We start from the raw sequence: 10,873 nt of genomic DNA on the forward strand, positions 1-10,873 counted from the left end.
TACCCTACCCACTTCTAACATTCCCACTCTTCCAACAACCCTCTCCTCCCCCTTCCTGACCTGATCCACCCGAACCACTGCTCCCACTAGGCTCCCTGAGCCACTTAGAGCTCTTCACATCACTATTTCTACGGATATGAGCTCTCAGCCAGTCACCCCATTCTCTAACAATTTCTTTTGGCTCGTCCTGAAACAGCTTCTCACAATACCTTTCCGCGTGGCCTAGGATTCCACAGATGTAACAGAAGTTACAAAGACGTTCATATTTGAAGCGAATGAATACCCAGTCGGTAGTGGATTATTTAATTTTCTTACACCTCTTGAGCGGTACTCTCGTATCCACAGCTACTCGGATCCTCATGAACTGCCGTCTCAGTCCACTATTGTTGTTGATGTCATATTCTATGAAAGTGCCCATGAAATTTCCTATCTGTTTGCCTATTGCTTCAGTCATGCACCCAATAGGAAGCTCATGCACATGCACCCACATAGCCACCAGCTGTAAATATGCCTCTTCTGGTAGCATGCCAGCTTTCCACTTGGTTGTTACCAGCATATTGTTATCAAAAGACCATGGGCCTCCAACCAACACTCTATCCACGCAGTGGAAGAACTCGAAAATGAATAGGTTTGGTTCCACTTCTGAAATGGCAACTCCTATACCCGGTCTCCACACATCTGCCAATTTCGTCTTCATTGCGTTGAAATTCACAGGTCTATCTGTGAGGAATCTCCCTATTAAGGACAACTCTCTAACCACTGGCAGGCCCCCTTGTGCAGGACCAGAAAAATCGAAAGAGTCGACCTCCTCATTCATCAACTCCAGTTTCTCAAAATCTGCTTCCATCATAACAATCGCAGCAATACACTCTCCCCTACCCCTTTTGACATAAACACTAATACTTCGATCAACAACCACAACAAAGAAAGTGCAGAAAAAGAGAAAAAACAATGTCAATAAACCCTATACCCTCGAATGACCATCACAATCGACCACCCCTTCCCTTGTCGAGCCCCCAGCCAATCCACTCAATCGGTAACTACCCAGTACCAACACAACCCCCACCGAAACACCCAAACACTAATTGCAGGAAACTCCAAGAACATAAGCAAAGAAAACACAGGCAGCGAACAAAGAAAAACAGCGACAACTCATGACTTACCGAAATGGCAACAGAATCACAGGCCAAGACACCGTCGTCCGAGGGATAAAGAAGACGGCCGGCGGAAATCACACTCTTACACCGACACACGATGAAGAGACCCTCTCACCACCGAAGGTGCCGTCGCGTTCACTGGAATCGCGTAGGCGGAGGTTTCGGAGAGACTAGGGGGTTGTGTTTTCTTAAATCATATTTTCTGTAAAAAAAATAATTGTTTCTTAAAGCCATGCTGCAAGTAAGACTGGTTTATAATTTTGCCAGTTAAACCAAAAATATACCTTCTCAAAAAAGAAAAATATACTGAGGTTTCAAAACTTTAAATATTATGCGAAAGGGTAAAATATATTTTATAGCATTATGGCTACCAAATTTGATTTTGTAACATATTTTATCTTTTAATAAGGCAAACATCCACCATTCAGGAGCACAAGAATTTCACTAAAAAGCAAAAGATAGATGCAAAACAGAGCAGCTCATAATAATAACCTCATGAGAGATGCAAAATTAATATGTTGACTGTTCCTTGTACATTATCCTAACCTAAACAATAAACACGATCGAGCTTCATCGTTATGCTTCACTAGTAGCAGCGGCACAGCAAAGTTGCTTTCGTGATTATAATCAGGAAACACAGATGGATGCCTTTCATCTATTTTCGCATTGCTTGGAACTCTTGTTAAGCATATAAATTTGATCCGTGTTCCTCCGGCGTTGTCAAACATCAAGTCATGTTGGATTGCTGGTTAAAGGACACAAGCTTAATCATCTAACCAAAAGCCTCAATGAATTCCCCCCACAAACTCCAACTACCTGTAACAAACTCAATCCAGACATTTATAGGTCAGCATCTCTTATAAGACTCTTGACAAGCTACCTATGAGGAACTACAAATATGAATAGAGAAACAAATTTGTTCAAATCACCTACCCAATCTCTGTATTTCCACCAATGCATTTAGCAAGAATTAGTGATCTCCAAGAAATCATAGAGCAGCTTTCGATAGGATAGTATCTCTTCATTAGGTCCTAACTAGACGGGCAGCAAACGCCCCATCAATTGAATGTTTGATTGGGTTTGAGGAATAGAACCCGCGTTCAGTCACAAAATCAGGTGGCATGTATCTGTGAACAGGATCTATTTGAAATTCCTGCCAATAAGTACATAAGAATTAATCCTGATAGTATGGGAAATGCTATTTGGTTGACAATAGTAGCTTTACAAAAAGGGAAACAAAATTAGCCACAGATGAGTTAATGTCAGAGTACTTAAGGAATAACTTAAAGGAACTCGTTAAGAATACGTATCAGAAGAAATGCAGTATTTTTTACAGGATGTCTGAGAAGAAATGCGTCCACCCTTTCTTCATTCTCTTCAGGGTCTATGGAACATGTACTGTATACTAAAACTCCACCAGGCTTTACCAATCTGCATGAAGGATAAACTCATTGGGCAAACACAAATTGAAAGTAATGTGCAAAAAAATCATCCTGGTAGATACTGAATTTCATATTGTATCAAGTTGAGAACTTTAAAAATATTAGATAATATATTCCCAGAAGCAGAAGTCAAGTTTTATTGGTCTATACAAAAACATGTGTGCATGTTGTTTTCGAGATAAAAGAAAGAGGATCAATTTTATATCTCACTTCGAAGCTGCAATAAGGAGCTCATCCTGCAAATTTTTTAGTTCTTCCATATCCTCCAACCTTCTATTCCATCGCAAGTCCGCCCTCTTGAAAAGGGAACAACCATAATCATTAGTTCTTTCACTCTCAATTGGGAAGAATACGAAGAGACAATATCAGCTAATCCAAACAGCCAAATAATTTTAAATCTTCAGTATTATGGAATTCTTGAGGAGATTGATCACTTTAAGCAATGAATTCCTTTCCAGAATTACCTTGGAGAGAACACCAAGCCCAGAGCAAGGAGCATCCAGCAGAACTTTATCAGATGTCGTCGAACAATTTTCCTAAGAAATTTTGCAAAAAAAGAATAATTACCTCATAATTGTTTACAAAATATCAGCTATTAGCAGAGTGGTGACAACCTACAGCGAAGGCACGAAGATCTGAAGGGACAGTGGTGATGATACCATCAACTTGGTGCACCTTTGCAGTCTCTTGAAGGATTCTCAACCGGCCTTTGTTTATGTCGATTGCATATACCATGCCTACACCCAAAATGGCATCACTATTCCATAAGGCATCAGTCAACTTTAAAGAAAATGAAACTAATAAATAAATACAAGTACATAACAATAACTTCGATAAGGAGACTTCTTTCTATTATAAAAAGCTTTAGTCAAAAGAATTTTCAACATGCCAGAATTGATCTTGGCCAGCAAACGGAGACAGAGTGAGGGCTTGGACATTTATGAATAAAGAATATATTGTCCTTAGGGAAATTTAAACGAGATGGGAAAACTCTTTAAAAGTCATTGTTATCAAGTATAAAAATTTGTGTAATTGGTGTTGTAGGAAGCTCTTAGCGCTTAAATTCTAAACATCATATTTTGTCATTTACTTGTGCATGCAACAGCCCCTTTGAATACTTGCATGCATCTGTAAACTCACACTACCCTAGAAAGAGCGCAAACCCAGTGCATGAGGCTCCTACTATGAGCAAGATCTAGGGAGGGGTGGATCCTTCATGGGTACACTACCATAATGAACAGAAAAGCATATGAATATAATAAATAGAGTAACAAAAGGATAAAAAAAAATACTAATAATCGAAAACTGAACAAGATGATGCAAAACCAAAAAAGCTAAATGCAGGTAATTTACAGACTGCAACTTCAGCCCCCAGCAGCTGATTTATTGAAATGGAGAAGAACGGCTATATGTTCAACTAGTCCAGGATGTTAAAATGTGGAAGTGAGGGAGGGGCGAGTCTTAGAAAATACCTTTATTATCCATTAGAGATGCCATGTAAAGCGTTTTCCCCCCAGGAGCAGCACAGCAATCAATAATGCTTTCTCCTGGTTGAGGATTCACAACAGAAACTACCAGACCTGAAATGAACATCATAACTTTTCAGGAAAGAGCAGTAAATACAAGCAACGTAAATCATAAATTACAAACAAATGATATGGATAGAACCAGAGTTTCTACCCTTGATAAGACAATCATGTATGGTTTATGGCTACAGGTTAACTCCAACAAGCAGAAAAAATCATACACGTTCAAGATATAGTCATAACTACAACAGTGCAACACAAAAGTATCAAGATTCTTTTTCCATTCTGGTCAATCACCATAGAAGTAAAGAATGAAAACCAACCTGCACTCTCATCCTGAACTGAACATAGACCTTGTTTAAGTAATCCAGCTTGTATGACATTCTGAAATTAGGAAAAGAAAAACATGATCATCCCCCTGAGTAATTTGCAGTGCAATGCAGAAAGTTAACCTAGCATCTACAGACACATCACCACTTCTTCTTTCTTGAGAAGCCTTGCAACTAGGCCAATTGAAAGTCAAATGACTTCTGTGCCCGCATGCAAATGTGTTTGCACATGTGAGAATGCGGTATGTGTTGAAACACCTTTCCACATAATTTTGATTTGACAAAATTGTTTAAGTATAAATTAGAATACATATTCTAAACACACTAAGTTTAAATGCTTTGATTTATTCTACTAATGTGTTTGTTCAATGTTGAGTATAAATGTTATAAGTCATAAGGATTGGAAGGCCCAAGCCCAATACGGAAGCCAAGGCCCAAGTCAAACAACTCAGTACACTCGGCCCACATATGTCAAGACGTTGTCGTTTTGGACAAAAACGCAACTCAGCAAACGGAAGGATCTAGAAGACCTTCGGGAACAACTTCACAATGAAGCTGCTGAGTAGTCTCGACAAAGCGTACAAGACAGCAGCTGGCAAAGGAAAACTTCCAGACAAAGTGTTTTCTCTTTTAGCAAAGTTCAGACGACACAGTATGCTGTCCAGTTGACTTTACCATAAAAGGAGAGACCATCTGCTGAGCTGACCGATGACAGAAGATACACGATTGTGATTGGCCGAGAGCTCTGTGCAAGTCAGGATGACAACGACACATAGCCGTTTCCCTCCAACGGTTATTTCGAAATTCGAAATTACCGAATGACCAGACGTCTCTATAAATAGTGCCATCACAAGCTTCACAACATATAGAACTTGATCAAGCCATTACGCTGACCAAATCTCTACAAGTTCTGCAAGCAAGAAGTAAAGCAAAATTCTTACACTACATTTTCATATCTGTGTAAAAGTCTAGAGTGATTGTAAATCGTCTAAAGTGTCTTAGCACATCTTTGTATTAGAACAAAAACACTTATCATTTCTAGAGATAGAAAGGAGAGGCTGAGTACTCGGTTTTAAGTACTCAGCGGAGAGATTAGGATTGAGTAGAAGTATAGAGGAAGGTACTCTTGTCATACTCAATTGCTGATATTGTAAAAGGTTTGAGGCTCTACCTTTAAAGAGCTCAGTAGAGGATTCGAAATCTCGGAAGTGTTCCGGGGACAGGACGTAGGCTTAGAAGAAGCCAAACCTGGATAAATCTGCTGAGTGAAGTATTTCTAAACCTTAACTCCTTATTTATATTGCTTGCTTTAAATAATCAAAACTGACCAAGTAAAGAGGTCAAGTTGAGTTGTGCGCGTTGAACGTCTGAGCTCAGGAATAGACTCTAAGTGCTATCTCCTGACTCAAGCTAAGAAACTGAACTAGTCACCTGTTGACTAAGCCAGTATCTTACTGTTTACTCAGCGCCGCTGTTGAAACCTTTTTCTTTAGAAAAAGAAGTCTGCCTAAATTGCGAAAAAAGTTTAAATAGTTCCTAACCCCCCTTGGAACTATACTTGCAACTAAACAAGGGACCAACAGTATGTACTTATCTCACATGTCCAATAAGTCCAAAACTGTTTAAGTCTGAAGACAGCCAAAAAAAGCTGTAAAGACAGTTTTACTATCACTGATACACACTAACCAATTATGACTACAAAAAAGTATCTTATAAGGCTGATAGTTTAAGTTAGCTGTCTTGTAATAGTTTCGAGCAGGAGTGCTGTCTCTCAACTAACTCCTCGGACCAAGCTGTTACTGTTCTGTGACCAAGACATTTATGAATGTGAATATCACAAAATACCTGCATCCCTGTTTTCATGCGGACAAAATGATCCAAATTCAAAGAAAGCTCATAAGGAACCTGACATTGAAGAGCAGAAAATCAATAGGTGAAAATATTTCATAGTAGAAAGCTGAGAGGAAAAAAACAACAGATTGTATTTCTTCCACAATCTGCATCTAAAACACGCATTTTTTGTGCACAAGCATATTTACTCATATTAAGCACCTTCAAATTGTTTAGCTGCATTACAAGGTCATCTCTTGTCACTCCTTTCCTACAGTTTGCTCTGGTAATAGTGTTGAACAGAAAAGATATGAGAACCCTGTGATATGATCTTAGGAAAAGAACGGTCAAGTTTTAGCTGAAAACCTCAAACTGAAACTAGGGTCACTGTTGTTCCACATCATCAACCTGATCGCATCTTCTTGCCCAAGATACTTTGTCCAACGCCTTACCATCCACTATAACATTTTCAAAAAGATTAGAAGCAAATATGGACATGAAATCAATTTACCCTTTCAACCTAGGATAGTAGCTTAAAATTTATCATCACCTAGTGGACACAAGGGCCACAAAGAATTAACTGAGCATGCTTGAATTGAAAGGCTGAGTGCACATTAAACAGAATGCTTCTTCCCAAGTTGGTAACAGAGCATATATAGCATAAATTCATGTATCTTGCAAATCAAGTCTGCCTAAGGCCTATAAATATGAACTTAGGAATGAAAAATGATTTATAGGAATAATTTTATGGTGATGTTCGGATAGAACATAATGGTCCGCCTGATCTCAAAGAAGAAACGCTCAGAGACGTATAAGGATTTCTCAGTTCAAAACCTTTTCTTAGTTCTAGATGATTGTAATTTTTTCCTTGAATTTTCAGTTTTTCCCTTGTGGCCAAGAACTAATTGCTGAGCAAATATTATAGATAAAGTGGGCAGTTTATAATTGCTCAACTATTTCAATATCTCATAAGGTTTGTCAGTACATCGTTTAAAACACTTAAATGTTATTCCAACCATCTGTAGCAAGTAGCCATCATGAACTCACCACAGGGTGAGAATAAAGAGTGGCAAGAACACGCGCTTGTGAGCGATCATCACCTTCCAACTTAGGGAGAGGAAGGGAGTTAGTTTCCTGCAACAACACAAAGTCAATAATTCATAAATATTGAACCTTTCCCTTTATTGACTCGTTTATAACAAGATGGCACACCTTCAGCGACACTAACTTCCGCAGAATCCCGTTCACCATGTTACCAGCACCAGGCCTAAGAGCCACCTTTGCAAGTCTCACATTCTGCAGTTAAAGATGTAACACCCATACAGATATAATTCACTCCACAATATGACTTTCAACAGCTTTTTCAGAAGTTGGCAAAATCCAAAACGCCAGGCAATTGGCGAACCAGATCATAGTGCAGAACCAGCCTGAGTTCAAAGTTTACATAAATTGAACTTAAAAGGGCGGCCCGGTCGCATTACGCGTCCCCGCTGAGCGAGGGTCCGGGGAGGGGTCCCACCACAAGGGTGTATTGGGGGCAAGCCTTCCCTTGCCAATTTAATTGGCAAGAGGCCGCTCCTAAGACTCGAACCCGTGACCTCTGGTCACACGACAACAACGTTTTACCGTTGCGCCAAGGCTCGCCCTCTATAAATTGAACTTACTAAACTCAAAATTCTGAGTTCCCAAGAGTTAAATATTACCGTGGCATTGCCACAAACTGAAACAAGCAGTAGTGTTCACATGACCCTGAATGACAGTTAGATCTAAGCTTATTACAATTCTAAGGTGGAGACTCAAAGCATCCTAAGACTTAGATTTAATAAGTCTATTTGGTCATTCAGAGTTCATGTGAACACCACTCCTGAAACAAGTACCTATGTGATTCTTCCTCCAGTTATCATAGTACATGAGAAATAAGTAATCTACATCATCTGTTGGTGGTTAATTGATGAGGGAAAAATAGGTATGTTTCATGCAGTGTAATCATCGTAAGCAAGCGACGAACATGTCCGACAAGGCAAAGGCTTTCTTTAGGCATTATCAAATGCACAAAAAATAATACAACAACAAAGCCTTAGTCCCAAAATGATTCAGGGTCGGCTAACATGAACCATCATACGAAACCGTGCAATCAAGTCGTGTCAGCGACACAAATTCTCTCCCTCCACTCTGTCCTATCCACTACCATATTCTCCTCAATCCCTAATAAACTCATATCACTCTCGATCACCCTACCATAATTAAATTAAATTAAATTAAAGATAGAGAAGTAACGAATATATATTCCAAAAAGGGAGTGATACTGGATTTACCTCATCGACCACAGCATATGGCGGCATGTCTAGCTTGACAATCTCGTAAAAACCAATTCGAAGAATCTAAGATAAGAGAGGAAATGCAAGATAAACTAAGCTCCCAATATCTAAATAATTTCTCTCTTTTTTTCTAAGAATTTTGGCAAATTAAATACTTGCATAGTTTCTGCATGCAGAACTTTCCATTTTCATTCAACAACAAAGAACAATTAGACGTTAGAAGAAATAGACAATAACTCTAAATATAGCTAACGGATAGCATGCATGTATAAAGTAAAAGGGCTATTATCACTCCAACAAATTTTTATGTCATCGTGGCGCATGGATCTACCAGTTAGACCTCGTACGCAAAAGTCAACAAAATCTTTAGTCCAAAGTTCCCCCAATCAAACCATGATTTTTGCATCACCAAGCTCCTTGTGTGCTATTACACCTTCCCATCCATTTTTCGATAAAGAAGGTTCACATGTCATATATTATTTCTCTTGTTCTTTCTTCTGCTTAACCTACTATCACTTAACCTTTTGGTTAGGTATTCAGTTCAAACTTGTTTGACTTGCGCATCAAACACCAAATAAATGCCAAATGTATGACAAAACAGCTAGAGAGTAATTATTCTCCATGACCCCCCGCCCCCTCCAAAAAAAATACCTGCAAGAGCAGAGGCTCCATCCTCCTAAAGGTATTGTCCTCATGGCACAATGAACAAATTAAATGATCAAGATATCTCCTCCACCGGATGGTGCCACCAACAACGTCTGTGACCTACAAAATCAAGGTATGAAGAAAAGAAAAAAGTAGATGAGCTTCATAAAAATAATGATGCATTTGTTTTATCACATGATGTAAACAAGCAAGTACAACTTTCACCAATTAGATTCACACAGCATGGTTTACATCTTAAGAAAAGAAATTACATTTCTTCTAACTTCAACAAAAAGAAAAAGGAAGTACCACGGAATAAACACAACAAAAAAGATTTACCAATCTAAGATCACGATCATCCAACTCCTTGGTTCGGAACCCAAGAGTTCTTTCAACGTAGCCCATTTCATTATCACCGGAACCTTTTCCTTTCTCATTCAAGAGGTCAGCAAATGCACCACCCATTTCAATTCTCATCAACCTCACTGCAGACACTGTGTAAAGCACAAAAAAAAAATAGTTAAACTATGAAAGCAGGCACGTACAATTCCAAAAATGTTTTCCTGATTGCCAATTTTCCTGACCTCATCAGTAACAAAAATTAAACATTACAAAGAGTGAATTCTAGAGTGGAGCATTAACTGATCAAGTTCAAGTACTTATAAATCATAATAAAGTTAATTCCCATATTTCTTTTAATAAATGAATTAAAAAAAAGACCGAATGAAATGCAGACATAATCAAAACAGTAAATAGCTTATTTAACGGCATGCATTTAAAGAGTGTTACCAGCTCTATGAGGTGAGACCTCCAAATTCAATTTCTTTGTTTTGTGGGGAGTGGAATTACCTGCAAAATCACAATGAAAACAGAAAACTAATATCATCAAATAAACCAAATTCAAAGTCACAGGACAGCCATTATCAGGATAAGGTGTATTCTGATAAAGCCGCATAAAAACATGGAAGGGTTAAGAATACCAGAAATCAGATTGATTAAAGAGCTATCCTTTCTAGAAGAGATGTCTTACCTTTTCTAGGACCAGGAATCGATTTATTGAATCTGGCGTTGGCCCTGGATAAATTGGGTGGCCTAGAAGTAGAAGGAGCAGTTTTGCGGGTATCTACAGAAAGATAAACATAGAGGGAAAGTAAGTGTGACATTGTTCGCTACAGAAAGCAGCAGAGCACAATACTCTTGCTATATTTTGCTCCCGCCCCTGCACTTTACCGAAATCAATAAGTCACAGTTCATTTACTGGAAATTTGGAAAAATTAGAGGCATCCATTCTAGTTTATTAAGGACATGCTTGTTTTGGGGGTTAGAGAAGTTAATTAAGATATTGTTTGGATTATGATATTTTAAGGTATGGAGATTAAGTGTAATCAGTTAATTTTGTTTGTTTTGAGGTATAATTAGAGCCCATAGTAAGTGATGGTGTAGGTAACGATGAATTTTGGGTAATTTTCATTACACTTCAAATTGAAGAAGAAGCATGATAGATATCTCTTCTTTCAAAATTATTTTTGTATTTTATTTTATTTTATTTATATAAATAAAATGATATATCAGTATTTGTATATATATAATTATATTATTAAACCATCATTTACCTTAACTTCCATA

At 38.2% G+C, this 10,873-nt stretch overlaps 1 protein-coding gene across 2 annotated transcripts; it reads right to left on the reverse strand.

Annotated features, from left to right (window-relative positions):
• Positions 1-1,618: 1,618 nt before the first annotated feature.
• LOC136219266 (uncharacterized) lies at positions 1,619-10,562 on the reverse strand. Of its 2 annotated transcripts, XM_066006598.1 has the most exons (18): positions 10,278-10,562; positions 10,037-10,096; positions 9,587-9,741; positions 9,254-9,367; positions 8,600-8,665; positions 7,497-7,580; positions 7,332-7,418; positions 6,651-6,742; positions 6,507-6,567; positions 6,300-6,359; positions 4,449-4,509; positions 4,072-4,179; positions 3,218-3,336; positions 3,064-3,135; positions 2,810-2,895; positions 2,492-2,588; positions 2,087-2,310; positions 1,619-1,969 (listed from the first exon to the last, which is right to left on the reverse strand). In XM_066006598.1, the coding sequence occupies exons 1-17, from the start codon at positions 10,408-10,410 to the stop codon at positions 2,182-2,184; spliced, it is 1,584 nt and encodes a 527-aa protein (XP_065862670.1). In that variant the 5' UTR covers positions 10,411-10,562; the 3' UTR covers positions 1,619-1,969; positions 2,087-2,181. The 2 variants fall into 2 exon arrangements, with proteins under 2 accessions (XP_065862670.1, XP_065862671.1); XM_066006599.1 differs by lacking the exons at positions 1,619-1,969; positions 2,087-2,310; positions 2,492-2,588 and having other exon boundaries at positions 2,805-2,895; positions 3,214-3,336.
• Positions 10,563-10,873: the final 311 nt, after the last annotated feature.

This window comes from Euphorbia lathyris, chromosome 2 (assembly GCF_963576675.1).
Source record: "Euphorbia lathyris chromosome 2, ddEupLath1.1, whole genome shotgun sequence".
NCBI lineage: Eukaryota > Viridiplantae > Streptophyta > Magnoliopsida > Malpighiales > Euphorbiaceae > Euphorbia > Euphorbia lathyris.

Bases quoted from the DNA above. Each gene is read 5' to 3' on its own strand.
- LOC136219266 (XM_066006598.1), bottom strand. From the start codon at position 10,410: ATGTCACACTTACTTTCCCTCTATGTTTATCTTTCTGTAGATACCCGC. The intron at 3,136-3,217 runs GTAGGTTGTCAC...AAAATTTCTTAG, and splicing joins CAGATCTTCGTGCCTTCGCT to GAAAATTGTTCGACGACATC. The intron at 2,311-2,491 runs GTAAAAAATACT...ACTTATTGGCAG, and splicing joins CATTTCTTCTCAGACATCCT to GAATTTCAAATAGATCCTGT.